The sequence below is a fragment of the Coregonus clupeaformis genome, chromosome 18 (assembly GCF_020615455.1).
Source record: "Coregonus clupeaformis isolate EN_2021a chromosome 18, ASM2061545v1, whole genome shotgun sequence".
Taxonomy (NCBI): Eukaryota; Metazoa; Chordata; class Actinopteri; order Salmoniformes; family Salmonidae; genus Coregonus; species Coregonus clupeaformis.
In genome coordinates this window covers 47,807,965-47,828,887 of record NC_059209.1, presented here as the reverse complement: position 1 = coordinate 47,828,887, position 20,923 = coordinate 47,807,965, and the positions used below count along the sequence as shown (strand labels likewise).

The window sequence follows — 20,923 nt, the reverse complement described above, 5'->3', positions numbered from 1 at the left end:
CACTCCTCAGTAAAAGGCACGTGACTGCCCGCTTGGAGTTTGCCAAAAGGCACCTAAAGGACTCTCAGACCATGAGAAACAAGATTCTCTGGTCAGATGAAACCAAGATTGAACTCTTTGGCCTGAATGCCAAGCGTCACATCTATTGTGAAGCATGGTGGTGGCAGCATTATGCTGTGGGGATGTTTTTCAGCAGCAGGGACCGGGAGACTAGTCAGAATTGAGGGAAAGATAAACGGAGCAAAGTACAGAGAGTTCCTTGATGGAAACTTGCTCTCAGACTGGGGCGAAGGTTCACCTTCCAACAGGACAATGACCCTAAGCACACAGCCAAGACAACACAGTAGTGGCTTCGGGACAAGTCTCTGAATGTCCTTGAGTGGCCCAGCCAGAGCCTGGACTTGAACCCGATCGAACATCTCTGGAAAGACCTGAAAATAGTTGTGCAGCGATGCTCCCCATCCAACCTTACAGAGCTTGAGAGGATCTGCAGAGAAGAATGGGAGAAACTCCCCAAATATAGGTGTGCCAAGCTTGTAGCGTCATACCCAAAAAGACTTGAGGCTGTAATCGCTGCCAAAGGTGCTTCAACAAAGTACAGAGTAAAGGGTCTGAATACTTATGTAAATGCAATATTTCTTTTTAAATTAGCAAAAATGTCTAAACCTTTTTTTGCTTTGTCATTACGGGGTATTGTGTGTAGATTGATGAGGGGGGGGAACTATTTAATACATTTTAGAATAAGGCTTTAACGTATCAAAATGTGGAAAAAGTCCAGGGGTCTGAATACTTTCCAAATGCACTGTACATACATGCATGCATACATACAACAAAACCCATTTTAATACACATAAAAAATTATCTTAGAGCAGTAATATTCTACACACACGAAGGTGTAAGCAATCATTTCTGATGAAAAAACACATTTAAAAAATGTGTGGATATAGCGTTTTGGAACGAAACTCTTCAAATGTACAGTAATGTTAATGCACAAAAAAGCTTCATTTTTGTTTTGGGTTGTATGGTTCAGTAGCCTAACTCCCAAATTGATGGATGGAGATAATTTCCATGTACTTAACTACAGTAAAGTTGTTAGTGCAATCTTACCCACTGGGCACACACTGGTTGACAGTGGTGTAAAAATACTTGAAAGTATTACTTAAGTAGTTTTTTGGGGTATCTATACTTTACTTTACTATTTATATTTTTACAACTTTTACTTTTACTTCACTCCATTCCTAAAGAAAATAATGTAAAATGTACTTTTTACTCCATAGATTTACCCTGACACCAAAAAGTACTTGTTACATTTTTGAATGCTTAGCAGGACAGGAAAATGGTCCAATTCACGCACTTATCAAGAGAACATTCCTGGTCCTCTCAACTGATCTGGCGGACTCACTTAACACAAATGCATCGTTTTGAAAATTATGTCTGAATGTTGGAGTGTGCCCCTGGCTATCCGTAAATGTTAAAAACAAGATAATGGTGCCGTCTGCATTGCTTAACAGTATGACAATTGGGTACTTTTTCCACCACTGCTGGTTGAATCAACATTGTTTCCACATTATTACAAGGAAATAATGTGGAATAGACATTGAATTGAGTAGTAGCCTTAGTATTATTATATTCTGTTGCCTCATTTTGCCATGGAACAACATTACACCTTGTGTCCTGTGCTAGCTACTAGCTAGCATATCTGCCGGCCCGGCACACCACCATGACAAGAGGAAGAGGCCAGCCTACTAAAGAGGGCAGAGTTGGATCTAGTACCACATTCCTTCCAGGATACCCTGAGCCGAGCCTGGAGCTGTAGCTGAGCTAGCCCCGCGGCTGGCCACCTCCAGGAATCAGAAGGAAGCAGCGCGTCTGTTTATAACCTCAGGAAGTGACCACAACGGGATCCCTGTTGAGCCGAGCGGGGCCAAAACCGAGCTGCTTTTTCAAAAGACATGGCTCATCATTGGCCCATTAGGGGCAGGATCACCAGTCTGGGTTTCCAGTTCTACACTCCGAGGTTCCTGAGGGTAGCCTTGGTGGGCTGCCTCATCCTGTGTTTGGGACGGGACGGTTACTGTATAAATAACCATGATACTGGAGGATGGACAACTTCACTGTGACACTAACCATGGGCCCCACACTGACCACACTAGGCGGTACAACCTTGGGGAATGACATGCATCACTAAGCTCTTTATCCAGGGGAGGACAACCCCTCCATCCACCCATCCCTCCATCTATCCCTCCTTCCACCCATACTGTACGTCCCGATGGGCAGGCAGGCTCTCATCAGGCCAGCCTGCACATAAGCCGCTGGTTTCACTCCAGTCTATTTTGGGGGGTGTTGCGGGTTAGAGTGAAACGCTGTGGTTGTTGCCGTGGAGCAGAGATGGAGGCTTGGCATGCAGCAGTAGGAATATCACTTGATGTTGTTCAAGTAGAGTCAAACATTTTTACTTGAAATTGCTCTCTCCGCATTTTTTTGCCCTGATAAAAAATATTCAGAAAGCGCATCATATCCAAGCAGATTGAGAAGACGTCGTCGGGACTGATGTGCTATTTCAAGTCTGACATGAGCGGAGCTGCTGTTTGGCTTGTCAGGCTTGCGTGTGCTGTCCGACGGGCAGGTTATAGATAGTGTGAGAGAGGCGACGGGAAGGGGGATCTTTTCTCTTCTCCACAAAGTGAGGGCTGTGAGCAGACCGAGCCAGGCCTTTTCACATGGGCTCTGGTCGCTCTGGACATTAAGCTAGGTTCCATTGTGGCCAATCGGCGGACAGCATGCCTCTCCTCATCCCCACTGATTGATCAGCACCGTTATTTTTTCTTTCCCTGAAGTGGAAAAGCAAAATGGGGTACTTCAGATTCCTCCATGGGCCAGGCTCGCTCACCACCGGGCCGGGGAAGCTACTGGCCCTGCTCGCTCTATGGGGGAATTTTTGCCAGGAGAGATGGGCCTTTTTATTAGTTAGTGTGGTTTACAAAGGCGGTCAAATGGTATGTCAACATTCCGTAAGTAGTTGTCAAGGTAACCGTGTGGGTAACTGCCCCTTCATATATTCGGTCCAGCAGAAACTGACACGTAAGCATACATTCTCCAGTTTACATTTACATTTTGTACATTTTATCATCTTAAGATAGCTAGGGGGGACAACCACATATCTCAGTCATAGTAAGTACATTTTTTGTCCAGGTAGCTATCAGCAAAGTCAGTGCTAAGTGGTTGTTTTTTACGAGGGACAGCAACTTGAGTTTGGTATAATGGTTGCCATGGCTCCATTTGTTTGTCATAAATCATAATTGTTAGGCTGGTAGAAGTGTCCCTTCAGGCACAAATCTAGAGCTGCTACAGTCAATCATAGACTGTAAATGTCCACCCAGTTAAATACTAGCCATAGGATTTATGAGCGGGAGAGAACGGTCTCTAATTAGGGGTCACTAACGATTAGCTTAGTTTAGACAACATTATCACCTCTGACGAGGTGTCCAGAGAAATTAACAATTATTCAACTAAAACATTCAGACCGACCTCCCAACACATGAGCACAATTTCCTTTTCCCAAGTCTTAAATTGGTAGGTTTGCAACTTGGTTGTTTTTCTTCCATGGTGCCTCTCATTGTTATGCAGTGTATATGAAAGGGTGGATTCTGCCAATAATAAATTAAATGTATCGTGAAGTCCAGCGATTTAACAAAAACATAATGAACTCCAGATGTTTAATGAGTTTGATATGCAGCTCCAGTTGGAGCCTTGTGGGGAATTTAATAGGGATGAAAAATGTGTTGCTCATAGCTCCCTCGAAGGATAAATAAACTCTCTCGGCCTGGCATCGGTTTCTCACTGTATCTGTGCCTGTTGGTGGCAGGCCGACTGCTGGCTGGGTGGACTGCGCCCCTTATGAGACCACCTATGATCTCACCATCACATGTATAGGCTTTGCCTTGACACAGGAGTTTGAAGGGAACTCAAGTTCTGTGTGTGTGAGAAGCTAGCCACAAAGGTTGGGACTATTTAAGTAATCATCCCCGTAAGGACTGATTTATGGCCCCTTGTTATCAGGGAGTGTAATGGTAATAGAACAAACAAACAAAGTACTGTAGATACCACACACAGACAGTTTGTTGGCTGAAACGATTGCAGTGCATCACTCAGGTGGGTGTCGGGCTTTCAAGTCCAGCAGCCCTTTAAACATGTTCTCATTGTGACTAAGAAGGGTTCTGTCAGAACTGATATACTGCAACAGCACATGAAGTGGATCTGAAGTCAGCTCACAGACATCTCATTGTCTCTAATGTTCATTTGGCCCCTAATCTCCTCCATCTGGTTCCTATTCAGAGCTGTCTGCCAGGCTGTGTGGCCCTGACAAGTGGCAGTGTCACTGTGTCTGTGGGCCGGGGCCCAGCCCGGCCTGGGGTGGGGTGTCTTCCAGGCAGGCCTGTAATTAGCGCTGACGTAATAGAGATCTACTGTAGGGATCTCTGGCACTTGTAAGCTGTGTTATTGAACACTTTAATGTATAGCCCATTCCATGCTTATCTGTGGGTAGCATTTAGGAATGTGTAGGTTTGGCTTATGATGGCTTAATGTACTGTGTATGTACTGTATATGGAGGCCCCTCTATGGGAGTTCAGCGTGGTTGTATTCTGGCAGTGCAAAGTGTGTAGCAGTGCTGGCATGGGGGTTCAGTGTGTTTTGACATTGTGGAGGCCCTATGGTGGCCATGTTAATGGAATTCACACCCTACAGTGTCAGAGCACAGCCAGAGTCCACCTCCTTCTAAGACTTTCAGTCCACCAGCACTCAGCAGTCAGCACTGGTCCCGCCATTATCACTAGGGAAGCTTTGATCCTTAATGTATGTTATTGTATGTAAACATTGGAAATAACTTACTTTCTCAATACTTAGCATGATCATATCTTATTTAGCTCAGCGTGTAGTTATGGTACAGTAGTTCACCTCTGAACACTATAAAGGTGAAGTAGGGAAGCAGTGACTGAGGATAAGCATGTACACTGCTGGAGAGGAAATATGGTACATATATCTTTCACTCTGCTCCTCCCCAGGACTCCTGCCATCCCCTGGATGATTGTCCCATATTTATGTTCATATAAAGTATTTTCATACAGCAGTCCCCAAAATAAAGTTATAGCGTCCTGTGTGCGTCAGCCTGCCTCAGTATGCTGGCCCATGCCCTGTAATTGAAGCTGCAGGGTGGTAATGATGATGATGATGATGATGATGCACAGTGGCTGCGACTGGAGCCAGACGGAGAGCTCCTCCGCTCCCAAAATGTAAAAGAGATGCCAATGTCCCCACGTCTCCCATTGGCCCTGATCTGAAACAGCTGCCCCCGCTTCATTTCTCCATTTCCTGTTTGTTTGTGTCTCCAATCCCAGACTGAGGCATGTTTGTGTTTCAGATTCAGAACTCTGTCCTGTGTGCTCCCTCTCGCTTGTTCTCTCGCTCATGTTTTCATTCACACTCACTCACTTCATCCTCCTTCCATGCCCTGGAATTGAGATATGGCCTGGGCTAGAGCATTTGGGAAAATAACTGTATTCTCTGTAGTTGATTTGCTTAATTTTAAGTGACAAAATAGTAGCAAGACGAGAGTGGCATGTGGATCAAATGTTAAGGCCCAATGCAGCCGTTTTTATCTCGATCACATAATTTCTGGGTAATGAAGTACATGAAGAAATAATTTTGCTAGGACTGTCTAGGAGTGGTCTGAGTGGGGAGGGGAAAACTGAAAACTAGCTGTTAACTGGCACAGAGGTTATTATTGATCTGTTAACTAATTTACCACCTGGTGATGTCACCAGGCAGGCCAAAACCATCCCACCAAAATTTCAGGCTGACTTTTTAAACCGCTCTTACACTAAAAGGGCATTATCATCATTTTCACAGTATTATTCCAACCTCACAGTGTGGAAAAGTAAATAAAACACAGGGAAATCATGTTTTTCACTGCACTGGGCCTTTAACTTCAAGTTCAAAGTTTGGCTTTGAAGTGTAATTTGTCCTGTGCACACCTCAGGTTTTGTGCAACAGGCAGACAGCGGCGGTCTCTGGTGACCCGGGGCTCGTTAAGAGCTTCTGCTTACAGTTCAGAGCAGGTCTATTCCGGGAGGGCCTCCGCCCCTGCCAGCCAGTCAACCAGCCAGTCACAGTGGAACCAAGAATAATTGCCTGTTGATTTTATATTCCCTTCACTCTCGACATTCTCAATACCATTCACCTTCTCCAAGACACCGCCATTGTGCCCTGCTGGCGGTGCCCCTCTGCCAGTGACTGGCATCCCCTGGGGCATCCACAGGGGGCATCGCTGCCATTCGAGGTGCCATGGCTGCTTCTATAAAAGGTCAGGAGCGCAGAGGAGAATAGAGCAGTGTTTTTGATGCCCAAACTCCACTGCTTCTCCAGACCAAGCTGCCGAGCCCATCTAAGGTCAACTCAATCAAGTTTGTTGCTTTTGTTTAGCTTTTTTTCTTCATTCCTTCATTCCCCTCATGCCTCATCACAGCTGTGATTAAAGCACTCAATCACTGGGCAGGCTAAAACTTTGCTCTGAAAACATGGCTTCAGTTGGTTACTGATGCTGACAGAAGCCTTCATCTAATCTCAGAGAGAATAAAGATATTGAAGATAATGAAGATTGCTTCTTCATTAGCAAGATTTATAAAAAGTACAACTACAGATTGGCCTAAGATGACATGTAGCCATTGGAAATATTTCCATAGGAAATGTTCCTCACAAAACTGACATTTTGACTACTGTAGCTAATAGCAGGAGGAGAAGGGTTTCTGCACTTATTCAAAGATGATATGAAGGGAGTGACAACTAACAATATCTTGCCCCTGTTTCTGGGGGAATTCTACCCTGAAAGAAATTACAGTGAGCAATGCCACAGTGAGCAAAGCTTCCTGGCATAGAGCAGTGTGCAGCGATCTGCCCAAGCCCTGGAATAGGAAAAGCTGGACCGTTTGAGAGCAGAGCCATTGTTCAAAGAGCTGCTGAATTGGAAGCGGGTGCTCTTGGTTATGGAGACAGAGAGTCCCTGGCTCCACCAGTGCCCATGCCTCAGTCAGCCCCAGGCCTGTTCTGGGGCTGGGTGGTGGGGTGGATTGGAGTGGGGTGGGGTTGAGACGCAGCTTTTCCTGGGATGGGCTTCTGTGGGCATTGATGCCAGCTGATGACGAGGCTGGACAGGGAGTCGCATCATAAAACTACAGATGATAATGCTGCTTAGGAAAGTCTGTAAGCCCTCTGATTCATACCTGCTGTTCACTCCAACTGTGTACAGTAGTCATTGAACCAGAATAACATCAGCAGTGTGTTTTTTAATGACTTCAATGTGTTTAAGTATCGCCACTTTATTCTACATTCAGCTAGCTGCCTTTCTAAACTGAGATTGTTTTTATGGTTGATCTTTTTTTGTAGCTTACGCTTTCCAACCTTCATTTCACTCTTTATTTAGCTGAATACCCCATAGAAAATAAGTATTTTGTTGCGTGTGTGTCTGAAAGCAGTTTAGAATAGGATCTCAGGTGGTCATAGTTAGATGCAGTGCATAGCTCTATAATAAAGACTATTCGTTTGTTGGGATTCCTGACAGTAAAAGTGTCTGGGCTGAGTTATGAGTTGCTCAGAAGTGGACCAGGTGTGCTCTGTGTTCTGGGTGACCCATGTCCCTGGGGTCAAATTCACTACGAACACACAAAGACACCACACAGGAAACTCATAATATCCTTAAACTTGCACACGTGTGCATACCGAACGCATGCACAAACTCATGCACACACACACACACACACACACACACACACACACACACACACACACTCTGAGTGTACAAATCACATTTTATTTGTCACATGCGCCGAATACAACAGGTATTCTTACCTTACAGTGAAATGCTTACTTACAAGCCCTTAACCAACAATAAAAAAAATAGATAAGTAAAAAATAAAAAACTAATAATTAAAGAGCAGCAGTAAAATAACAGTAGCGAAGCTATATACAGGGGGTACCGGTACAGTCGATGTGCGGGGGCACAGGTTAGTCCAGGTAATATGTACATGTAGAGTTAAAGTGACTATGCATAGATAATAAACAGAGAGTAGCAGCAGCGTAAAAGAGGGGGTGGGGGGGACAATGCAAATAGTCCGGGTAGCCATTTGATTAGCTGTTCAGGAGTCTTATGGCTTGGGGGTAAAGAAGCCTTTTGGACCTAGACTTGGCACTCTGGTACTGCTTGCTGTGCGGTAGCAGAGAGAACAGTCTATGACTAGGGTGGCTGAAGTCTTTGACCATTTTTAGGGCCTTCCTCTGACACCGCCTGGTATAGAGGTCCTGGATGGCAGGAAGCTTGGCCCCAGTGATGTACTGTGCCGTACGCACTACCCTCTGTAGTGCCTTGCGGTCAGAGGCTGAGCAGTTGCCATACCAGGCAGTGATGCAACCAGTCAGGATGCTCTCGATGGTGCAGCTGTAGAATCTGAGGACCCATGCCAAATCTTTTCAGTCTTCTGAGGGGGAATAGGCTTTGTCGTGCCCTCTTCACGACTGTCTTGGTGTGTTTGGACCATGATAGTTTGTTGGTGATGTGGACACCAAGGAACTTGAAGCTCTCAACCTGCCTACTACAGCCCCGTCGATGAGAATGAGGGCGTGCTTGGTCCTCCTTTTCCTTTAGTCCACAATCATCTCCTTTGTCTTGATCACCTTGAGGGAGAGGTTGTTATCCTGGCACCACACAGCCAGGTCTCTGACCTCCTCCCTATAGGCTGTCTCATCGTTGTCGGTGATCAGGCCTACCACTGTTGTGTCGTCGGCAAACTTAATGATGGTGTTGGAGTCGTGCCTGGCCATGCAGTCATGGGTGAACAGGGAGAACATGAGGGGTCTGAGCACGCACCCCTGAGGGGCCCCGTGTTGAGAATCAGCATGGCAGATGTGTTGTTACCTACCCTTACCACCTGGAGGTGGCCTGTCAGGAAGTCCAGGATCCAGTTGCAGAGGTAGGTGTTTAGTCCCAGGGTCCTTAGCTTAGTGATTAGCTTTGAGGGCACTATGGTGTTGAACGCTGAGCTGTAGTCAATGAATAATATTTTCCCGTAGGTGTTCCTTTTGTCCAGGTGGGAAAGGGCAGTGTGGCGAGCAATAGAGATTACATGATCTGTTGGGGCGGTATTCAAGTTGGAGTGGGTCTAGGGTTTCTGGGATAATGGTGTTGATGTGAGCCATGACCAGCCTTTCAAAGCACTTCATGGCTACAGACGTGAGTGCTACGGGTCTGTAGTCATGTATACAGGTTACCTTGGTGTTCTTGGGCACAGGGACTATGGTGGTCTGCTTGAAACATGTTGGTATTACACTCAGTCAGGGACAGGTTGAAAATGTCAGTGAAGACACTTGCCAGTTGGTCAGCGCATGCTCGGAGTACACGTCTTGGTAATCCGTCTGGCCCTGTGAATGTTGACCTGTTTAAAGGTCTTACTCACATCGGCTATGGAGAGCGCGATCACACAGTCGTCCGGAACAGCTGATGCTCTCATGCATGCTTCAGTGTTGCTTGCCTCGAAGCAAGCATAGAAGTAATTTAGCTCGTCTGGTAGGTTCGCGTCACTGGGCAGCTCGCAGCTGTGCTTCCCTTTGTAGTCTGTAATAGTTAGCAGGCCCTGCCACATCTAACGAGTGTCGGAGCCGGTGTAGTACGATTCAATCTTAGTCCTGTATTAACGCTTTGCCTGTTTGATGGTTCGTCGGAGGACATAGCGGGATTTCTTTTAAGCGTCCGGGTTAGAGTCCCGCTCCTTGAAAGCGGCAGCTCTACCCTTTAGCTCAGTGCTGATGTTGCCTGTAAGCAATGGCTTGAGTTGCACCCCCTTTTGCCCTCAGAATAGCCTCAATTCATCAGGGCATGGACTCTACAAGGTGTCAAGCGTTCTACAGGGATGCTGGCCCATGTTGACTCCAATGCTTCCCACAGGTGTGTCAAATTTGCTGGATGTCCTTTGGGTGGTGGACCATTCTTGATACATACGGGAAACTGTTGAGCGTGAAAAACCCAGCAGCGTTGCAGTTCTTGACACACTCAAACCGGTGGTCCTGGCACCTAATATCATACCCCGTTCATAGGCACTTCAATATTTTGTTTTTCCCATTCACTCTCTGAATGGCACACACACACAATCCATGTATCAATTGTCTCAAGGCTTAAAAATCCTTCTTTAACCTGTCTCCTCCCCTTCATCTACACTGATTTGAAGTGGATATAACAAGTGACATCAATAAGGGATCATAGCTTTCACCTGGTCAGTCTGTCATGGAAAAAGCAGGTGTTCCTAATGTTGTTGTTTTTTTACACTCAGTGTATAAATCCAATCAGTCCCATGGTTTCAGGATCTCTAGGGCTCTACTGCTTGGCTGTCACCAATGATGTTGCTCTAGCTCCCTCTTGGGGTCAAATAGAAGCAATAGCTTTCTGCCAAGCTGGTCCCCGTAATAGCAGTGAGCAGTTAGGTAATTGGAGTAGGAAGCATTGTCAGTAAACCCTTGTACTCCCAGGTAAATAAAGTTGATGAAGTTTGGCATTTGCTTTTTCCCATCAGGATATAATTGTTTATAACTGCCATGCATAATTGTGTGAACTGTCGGACATCTGGGGTCCATGATGGAAGTACATGTTGTCTCTCCCCTTCTCTTCAAACGAACAAGAGAGCCAAAGCCAAACATCTGTTACCATGCAAACAGCATCTCTGTCATCAGGCCTGGGGGCTGAGTCCCAGCTGACATATAAATAGCAATCAACAGCTAACAAAGTTGACACGGGCAGCCTGCACATGGCGTTAGGGCTGGGTGATAAATGTGAGATTGATTAGGAGGGACGAATTAGTAAGAGGACAGGAATGCTGGGCGTGTCTCATGATCACTCCATAGAAACCTGCAGTATGGGAGGGGCAGGAGCAAAACCATGACAAATCAGAGCATTTATTAGCATCAGTCATGATGGCTCGATCAACCCTCTGCCATGGGCACCAGAATTAGAGTGGAGGGAAAAAACACGGTTCTATTCTTGGGAGATGTTTAAGTTTGTACCGTCTTAACTCTACATATTTAGGAAGTGAAGGCTTATTGGTGTGTGTTTATTCTCAACATCTGGGATGTATTCAGTAGGGTGAAATGTTACAGATACTGTAGAACAAAATGAATAGCACTAACAAAAATCCCAGTTCTACAACAAAAGCTTCAAGTTCCTCGGCGTGCACATCATTGACGATCGCAACAGCACCTCTTCAACGTCAGGAGGCTGAAGAAATGTGTCTTGGCCCCTAAGACCCTCATGAACTTCTACAGATGCACCATTGAGAGCATGCTGTTGGGCTGTAGCACCACCTGGTTCGGCAATTGCACTGTCCGCAAACGCAGGGCTCTCCAGAGGGTGGTGCGGTCAGCCCAACGCATCAAGGACCTCATCCACCCGAGCCATGGCCTGTTCACCCCGCTGCCATCTAGAAGCAGGAGACGGTACAGGTGCATCAAAGCTGGGACCTAGAGACCGATAGAGACTGTTTATCTCCAGGCCATCAAACTGTTAAACATTCACCACTAGCCGACTACCACCCGGTACTCTACACTGCACCTTAGAGACTGCTGCCCTATCTACATAGTCATTAAACACTGGTCACTTTAATTATATTTACATACTGTTTTACCCACTTTATATGTACAATATATACTGTATTCTAGTCATGGCATATCCATCCTATATAACTACTGCTCTACACACTTTTTCTGTACACACCATTATTTTCTGTACACACCATTATATATACTCGCATCGAGGCAAGCAACACTGAAGCATGCATGAGAGCATCAGCTGATCCGGACGACTGTGTGATCACGCTCTCCGTAGCTGATGTGAGCGAGACCTTTAAACAGGTCAACATTCACAAGGACACGGGGCCAGTCGGATTACCAGTGTACTCAGAGCATGCACGGAACAACTGCCAAGTGTCTTCACTGACATTTTCAACCTGTCCCTGACCGAGTCAGTCTGTAATTCCTACATGTTTCAAGCAGACCACAATAGTCCTTGTGCCCAAGAATGCAAAGGTAACCTTCCTAAATGACTACAGCCCCGTAGCACTCACATCGGTAGCCATGAAGTGCTTTGAAAGGCTGGTCATGGCTCACATCAACACCATCATCCCGGAAACCCTAGACCCACTCCAATTCGCATACCGCCCCAACAGATCCACAGATGAAGCAATCTCTATTGCACTCCATACTGCCCTTTGCCACCTATGTGAGAATACTGTTCATTGACTACAGCTCAGCGTTCAACACCATAGTACCCCCCCACACCATAACACCTCCTCCTCCATGCTTTACAGTGGGATATAGACATGCAGAGATCATCTGTTCACCCACACCGTGTCTCACAAAGACACCAAAAATCTCATATTTGTACTCATCAGACAAAGGACACATTTCCACCGTTCTAATGTCCATTGCTCGTGTTTTTTGGCCCAAGCAATCCTCTTCTTATTGGTGTCCTTTAGTAGTGGTTTCTTTGCAGCAATTCTACCGTGAAGGCCTGATTCACGCAGTCTCCTCTGAACAGTTGATGTTGAGATGTCTGTTACTTAAACTCTATAATGCATTAATTTGGGCTGCAATTTCTGAGGCTGGTAACTCTAATGAACTTATCTGCAGCTGAGGTAACTCTGGGTCTTCCATTTCTGTGGTGGTCCTCATGAGAGACAGTTTCATCATAGCGCTTGATGGTTTTTGCGACTGCACTTGAAGAAAATGTTCCGTATTGACTGACCTTCATGTCTTAAAGTAATGATGGACTGTCGTTTCTCTTTGCTTATTTGAGCTGTTCTTGCCATAATATGGACTTGGTCTTTTACCAAATAGGGCTATCTTCTGTATACCCCCACTACCTTTTCACAACACAACTGATTGGCTCAAATGCATTAAGAAGGAAAGAAATTCCACAAATTAACTTTTAAGAAGGCACACCGGTTAATTTAAATGCATTCCAGGTGACTACCTCATGAAGCTGGTTGAGAGTGTGCAAAGCAGTCATCAAGGCAAAGGGTGGCTATTTTGAAGAATCTCAAATATAAAATATATTTTGATTTGTTTAACACTTTTTTTGGTTACTACATGATTCCATATGTGTTATTTCATAGTTTTGATGTCTTCACTATTATTCTACAATGTAGAAAATAGTAAAAATAAAGAAAAACCGTTGAATGAGTAGGTGTTCTAAAACCTTTGACTGGTAGTGGAAGTGAATTTGTCCCAATACTTTTGCTCCTCTAAAATGGGGGGACTACTGTATGTAATTGTATGGTTCACTCTGTGGATGAAAATACCCTCAAATTAAAGCTGACAGTCTGCACTTTAACATCATAGTCATTGTTTGATTTCAAATCTAAACTTGAAGTGTAGAGCAAAAATAATACAAAATGCTTCAATGTCCCAATAATTACAGAGTGCACTGTATATTTATATTCCGGACTCTGACATTGCTCATTCTGATATTTCTTAATTTCTTTCTTTTTACTTTTTGGATTATGTGCGTTTTGTTTTGTTTTGCTTGGTATTATTGTAACACTGGCGCTAGAAATCCAAGCATTTCGCTGCACCTGCGATAACATCTGCAAATCTGTGGACGCAACCAATAAACGTTGTTTTGATTTGACTGATAATCATATCTGTTCCACACAATACATTTCTGTTCCACATAATACATTTCTCTTCCACACAATGCATTTCTATCTGAATGTTCTGTAATGTTGCCCTCGTGAACAGGTAGTTTCTGTCACCTGTTTACATAGAGGCCTCCGTCTCTGACCTTGACTGGCCCTATTCATGTGGACGTGTCCAGCTCTTTGTCTGTCTATGCACTCAAAGAAAGTCTTTCCCAGCCAGGCTCATCTCTTTCTTGAGTTATGCTGGTGCTTTCTCAGCTTTGAACATTCTCTTCAATGCCAATCCACCCTTGATGAAGCAATGATTTGGAAATAACATTAATAAATTCCTGGCAGTCAAATGAACATAGCTGACTGCTTCATGGCGATATTGCATCACACTTTTCTTTCTCATGGTCTCATCAGATTGCTCAACTCTATAAACTCGTTGCACTCTATAAAGTATATGCCTGGGTTTCATAATCTACAGGTGGTTTGGCTGAGCAGAAGATGCTCCATGCACATCAAACCAGTCTGAGTTCCTGTTAATCTCTCTGTCTCCCTAGGAGTTCTCCTCTTCAGACTTCAGGAGAAACTCTGTATCCAGTCGAACCCCCACCCCTCCAGGATGCTACTCACCCCACAGCCCTGTCGACTGCGAGCTGTCTGTCTCCCCCAGACGCAGGTAAGAACACTCTCACCCATCAGCTCCTCTACAGGTCTACCATGGTGTACACTACACATTTAACAACTCTGTCGGAGTAGAAATAATTACGGCTAAGGGTAAATCAAACTCCTATAGCAATTCAGTGTAAAAACGTAAAAGACAGCACGTAGCTAACCGCAAAGGATGTGGCTGATATTTACAGCAAATGTTCTTTTGGCACTAGAAGTCAGACTCTTTCAATGTGCGTTGGAGGATTCAACTGTGAAATAACCTTGAATTTATCGAATTCACATTTTGATTGTACCTTACTCTGAGAGTCATTGCTCCTGCAGTGCTATGTACTCAATAGTGAAAAAGACCAGAAAGAGGAAAGTAAAGATTCTTCAAATCAGTTCAACTTTTCCTAACAGCCTCTCAGGTCGTCTGTTTTAGCCATACTCAGTGTTCCTCCCTCCTGGAGAGGTTGGAGTGTGTCTGTGTGCAGTTCTTTAGGAACCTTTCTATTCTGCTGAGTTTACTTTGGTTTTTTTCCTCTGGCTACTCTGGTTGGCCCTGTAATCAGACCCAGCTCTTACTCTTATCTCCCAAAATGTCTTATTTCACTTCTTCCCCTAATTGGCCCCCCACTCTATAGTCCCCTGCCTACACACCAAGCCTCTCCCCCCTCCCACTCAGCGAATCGCAGGCTTAGAGACACCCCCTGAGACGACCCTTTTCTCTCCAGTCCAATGAGTCGCAGTCAAAATGCATACCTTTTAGTCCGAAACTCGCTCTTCTCCTGTGTCTGGTCTGGTGTAGATAGAGGTGTGTGCCTCTGTGTGTGCTGGGTTACCACAGCTGAGGATAGGCGTGCAGCCAGGAACAACTGTTTATCCGAAAGCAAAGATTAGCTAGTTGTAAAGGAATTCTCCTCTCTTTGTTCCCTCTTTGTTTCTGAGGTGAGTTGTATTTTATTGTATTTGGTAATGAGTTTAGGGGACACTGGCATTAATTAGTATGTGTTTTTAAATGATAGGAAGCAATGTAAACAACACCAACACTCTTATTGTTCTCACATTGGAGAATGCTATTGGAGCTGAGAGCAGTGATGGCATCTATGTTTTGACTGAGGCTTGTTTACAGACCTGTATTTTCCCTAGATGATTATCAGGGTTTCTCTGTGCCAAGTGTGGCTGTGGAAACATGAAAAGGCGGCTTTTTCCATGAACCCATTTCTAGAGCGGTTTCTTAATATTTAGACTGTTGTGAAAACTTGCAGTACTTACATGAAAGCCAACTGACAATATTATTTTCAAGAGTATGCATACATACATTATGATATAGTTTAGGCATGTTTCCACTTTCCTCAAGTTATGGCTGTTTTTGTAACGGATCTCCCTCAAAGAAATGTTGGGGCCATTCGCTGTTCTGACGTGATGCTTGCTTTGTTCTCATGCTTCTGTGCTCTTAGTACATTTTGATCCAGTATTTCCATTGGTTTGAAGTTGTAATGTCAATAATAATGGGAAAAGGGAAATGGATTGAGCAGGGTGGAGTGGAGCATGAAGAGGACTTGGAGGGTGTGTTTTGGGAGTCTGTTTTCAATTTGAACCATGTTCTGTGATGTAAAGGGTCTGAGCATTGGGTTCACTTGGAGATTTATTGTCTCGTTGTTTTGCCTTCTCCTGTTTCAGCCATGTTACATCACTGGGAACTAAGTTCCAAATGCTGATGAAAGGCAGGCACAAACTCCAGTCCACAAACACACACACACATGCACTAAATGCCATGAAATCATCTCAAAATTTCGATAGTGCCCCAAACAGGCTTATTCATGTGAATGATTATTATTTTCCATGGTATTTTCATAGATTTGACCAGCACAGGAGAAAGTTATACAGTCAATATTTTGGCAGATACACTGTAACCTGGCATATGATAACAGAGAGCTAGATCCAGCTGATGTGAGTTGGCTGACATCTACTGACAGCTTAGCAGGGATGTTCAGCTCAATTGGCTGCAGGTGAATGGCAACACACCGCACCTGGGGACTGAAGGTCTGTCTGACCGGTTTTCACTTTTCACACAACCTGACTGACTGAAAGGCTCCCTCCAGGCAAACAATGTTGACTAGAGCATTGTGTGGGTGTGTGTCCGTGTGTACATTTGACTGTCATCTTTCAGTCCATGTTTTTTATTCTCCAGTTCTTGACAGGCGAGGAAAAGATTACAATGGCAACCACACACAGTTACTATGGAATGAACAATAAAGTGAACCACTTTTCCATTCCACCACCCCAGTGGCTAAGAATGTGCATAAACCTGTAAGTGCAGTGCTACTGTGCTGCTGCTAATCCGCTAATTAGCTAGGCATCAGAGAAACTACCCTGAGGTGTCAACTCTCTGTAGACTATTTCCCACCACCAGCACTCCAAAGCTAAAAGGTGTCCCATTGGCTCTTGTGGGTCATACATGTAGTGATTGTGTGAGAGAGAGGGATAGTGGTACATTATAGAAATATCACATCTGTGATTTTTCCATCCAGAAATGCCTGGAGTCAAACAGCAGGATTCCCCACTTTATTTGGCCAATCATGTCTGCTGTGGTGGTGGGTATCTGGAAAGGTTTAGCCACAGTGCTACTTTACTAGAAATAAGATTGGCTTTATAAAGGCAGCCATACGCTGGAATGCCCTCACCTCAATACCCAAACACTACACCAGTAATGTATGCTAGTTAGTTGATAACATTTGATCTTCTACACAGACGTTTTCATTATGTCTTCTTTACCTTTGACAACAGGTCATTGTCACACTAGAGCAGTTCGTGCTGTAAATGGATATGAAGGTGATCCAGCTCTGTTGTGAGTGTATAAACTGAGATTAGAGGCTGGCTTTGGCGACTTGCCTGCGGTATGCAATGTAGACTTTGGGCTTGAAGGTCAGTCACAAAGTTGACTGCTGCCACTGTCTTAATTTCCTCGGGGGTTGTTCCACTTCAAAAAGCACAAGAAAGAGGATTTCGACACCCACCAGCTCAGATTGTTCTGAAATATTTTCTTTTAAAAACAGATAAGATTAGCATTCCTGCAACATTATTTTGTTGAAATATGGTTTGATCTCTGAGAAGTTAAGCTAATTGAGTGCATCCAAATTGGCCATTTTAATACACTGCTCAATAAAATAAAGGGAACACTAAAATAACACATCCTAGATCTGAATGAATGAAATAATCTTATTAAATACTTTTTTCTTTACATAGTTGAATGTGCTGACAACAAAATCACACAAAAATTATCAATGGAAATCAAATGTATCAACCCATGGAGGTCTGGATTTGGAGTCAACCTCAAAATTAAAGTGGAAAACCACACTACAGGCTGATCCAACTTTGATGTAATGTCCTTAAAACAAGTCAAAATTAGGCTCAGTAGTGTGTGTGGCCTCCACGTGCCTGTATGACCTCCCTACAATGCCTGGGCATGCTCCTGATGAGGTGGCGGATGGTCTCCTGAGGGATCTCCTCCCAGACCTGGACTAAAGCATCCGCCAACTCCTGGACAGTCTGTGGTGCAACGTGGCGTTGGTGGATGGAGCGAGACATGATGTCCCAGATGTGCTCAATTGGATTCAGGTCTGGGGAACGGGCGGGCCAGTTCATAGCAACAATGCCTTCCTCTTGCAGGAACTGCTGACACACTCCAGCCACATGAGGTCTAGCATTGTCTTGCATTAGGAGGAACCCAGGGCCAACCGCACCAGCATATGGTCTCACAAGGGGTCTGAGGATCTCATCTCGGTACCTAATGGCAGTCAGGCTACCTCTGGCGAGCACATGGAGGGCTGTGCGGCCCCCCAAAGAAATGCCACACCACACCATGACTGACCCACCGCCAAACCGGTCATGCTGGAGGATGTTGCAGGCAACAGAACGTTCTCCACGGCGTCTCCAGACTCTGGCACGTCTGTCACGTGCTCAGTGTGAACCTGCTTTCATCTGTGAAGAGCACAGGGCGCCAGTGGCGAATTTGCCAATCTTGGTGTTCTCTGGCAAATGCCAAACGTCCTGCACGGTGTCGGGCTGTAAGCACAACCCCCACCTGTGGACGTCGGGCCCTCATACCACCCTCATGGAGTCTGTTTCTGACCGTTTGAGCAGACATGTGCACATTTGTGGCCTGCTGGAGGTCATTTTGCAGGGCTCTGGCAGTGCTCCTCCTGCTCCTCCTTGCACAAAGGCGGAGGTAGCGGTCCTGCTGCTGGGTTGTTGCCCTCCTACGGCCTCCTCCACGTCTCCTAATGTACTGGCCTGTCTCCTGGTAGCGCCTCCATGCTCTGGACACTACGCTGACAGACACAGCAAACCTTCTTGCCACAGCTCGCATTGATGTGCCATCCTGGATGAGCTGCACTACCTGAGCCACTTGTGTGGGTTGTAGACTCCGTCTCATGCTACCACTAGAGTGAAAGCACCGCCAGCATTCAAAAGTGACCAAAACATTAGCCAGGAAGCATAGGAACTGAGAAGTGGTCTGTGGTCACCACCTGCAAAACCAGTCCTTTATTGGGGGTGTCTTGCTAATTGCCTATAATTTCCACCTGTTGTCTATTCCATTTGCACAACAGCATGTGAAATGTATTGTCAATCAGTGTTGCTTCCGAAGTGGACAGTTTGATTTCACAGAAGTGTGATTGACTTGGAGTTACATTGTGTTGTTTAAGTGTTCCCTTTATTTTTTTGAGCAGTGTATATAAGATTCACATCATATTCAGTAAATATAGACCTAACATCCGATTTGGACCAAACCTTTTTCTAACAATGAGTTAGACATGAGGAGTCCAAGGGAATGGCCAAAAGCCAACCACGGGACCCTCTACGCCAATCCCACCCCAACAACAAGTATATAGTATCAGTTCTGTGTCTGACAAGTAGTATGGAGCTGCAGCATGGAGTATTGTTTCTTAATCCTATGTATGTAATGTATTCCCATTGAATTTGGCTATGTTCCCCCCTGTTTAGAGAAATTAGTCATTTGAAGTTGTTAGGTTTGTGTCCCATCCTACATCCTGATATTACCAGATGCTAACATGGTGGGTGTCATGGCTTGCTGAAATGACATGGAACGACCCTCTGGATTATCTCAAACCAATCACACATAAGTCCTCCACAATGTACCTTCAACATATGGACATTATTACACCATCGACCGTACACGGAATGTACAAATGTAGCTACATACACTACCAGTCAAAGGTTTGGACACACCTACTCATTCAAGTGGTTTTCTTTATATTTACTATTTTCTACATTGTAGAATAATAGTGAAGACATCAAAACTATGAAATAACACATATGGAATCATGTAGTAACCAAGAAAGTGTTAAACAAATCAAAATATATTTAATATTTGAGATTCTTCAAAGTAGCCACCCTTTGCCTTCATGACAGCTTTGCACACTTTTGGCATTCCCTCAACCAGCTTCACCTGGAATACTTTTCCAACAGTCTTGAAGGAGTTCCACCATTTGCTGAGCACTTGTTGGCTGCTTTTCCTTCACTCTGCCGTCCGACTTACATTTTACATTTACATTTTAGTCATTTAGCAGACGTTCTTATCCAGAGCGACTTACAGTTAGTGAGTGCATACATTATTATATTTTTTCATACTGGCCCCCCGTGGGAATCAAACCCACAACCCTGGCGTTGCAAACGCCATGCTCTACCAACTGAGCTACATCCCTGCCGGCCATTCCCTCCCCTACCCTGGACGACGCTGGGCCAATTGTGCGCCGCCCCATGGGTCTCCCGGTCGCGGCCGGCTACGACAGAGCCTGGATTCGAACCAGGATCTCTAGTGGCACAGCTAGCACTGCGATGCAGTGCCTTAGACCACTGCGCCACTCGGGAGATGACCATCTCAATTGGGTTGAGGTCGGGGGATTGTGGAGGCCAGGTCATCTGATGCAGCACTCCATCACTCTCCTTCTTGGTCAAATAGCCCTTACACAGCCTGGAGGTCTGTTGGGTAATTGTCCTGTTGAAAAACAAATGATAGTCCCACTAAGCCCAAACCAGATGGGATGGCGTATCGCTGCAGAATGCTTTGGTAGCCATGCTGGTTAAGTGTGCCTTGAATTCTAAAAAAATCACTGACAGTGTCACCAGCAAAGCACCCCCACACCATAACACCTCCTCCTCCATACTTTACGGTGGGAACTACACATGCGGAGGTCATACGTTCACCAACACCCTGTCTCACAAAGACAAATTTCCAGGACACATTTCCACCGGTCTAATGTCCATTGCTCGTGTTTCTTGGCCCAAGCAGGTCTCTTGTTCTTAATGGTGTCCTTTAGTAGTGGTTTATTTGAAGTAATTCGACCATGAAGGCCTGATTCACGCAGCCTCCTCTGAACAGTTGATGTTGAGATGTGTCTGTGACTTGAACTCTGTGAAGCATTTATTTGGGCTGCAATTTCTGAGGCTTGTAACTGTAATGAACGTATCCTCTGCAGCAGAGGTAACTCTGGGTCTTCCTTTCCTGTGGTGGTCCTCATGAGTGTCAGTTT

General features: G+C 45.1%; 1 protein-coding gene across 2 annotated transcripts in view; it reads left to right on the top strand.

Annotated features, from left to right (window-relative positions):
* LOC121530892 (PDZ and LIM domain protein 2) overlaps positions 1-20,923 on the top strand; it is a 78,644-nt gene that overhangs the window by 54,637 nt on the left and 3,084 nt on the right. For both annotated transcript variants that reach the window (XM_041836238.2, XM_041836237.2), the window contains exon 7: positions 14,276-14,394. In XM_041836238.2, the coding sequence (XP_041692172.1) occupies positions 14,276-14,394 (119 nt within the window). The remainder of the gene's footprint in view (positions 1-14,275; positions 14,395-20,923) is intronic.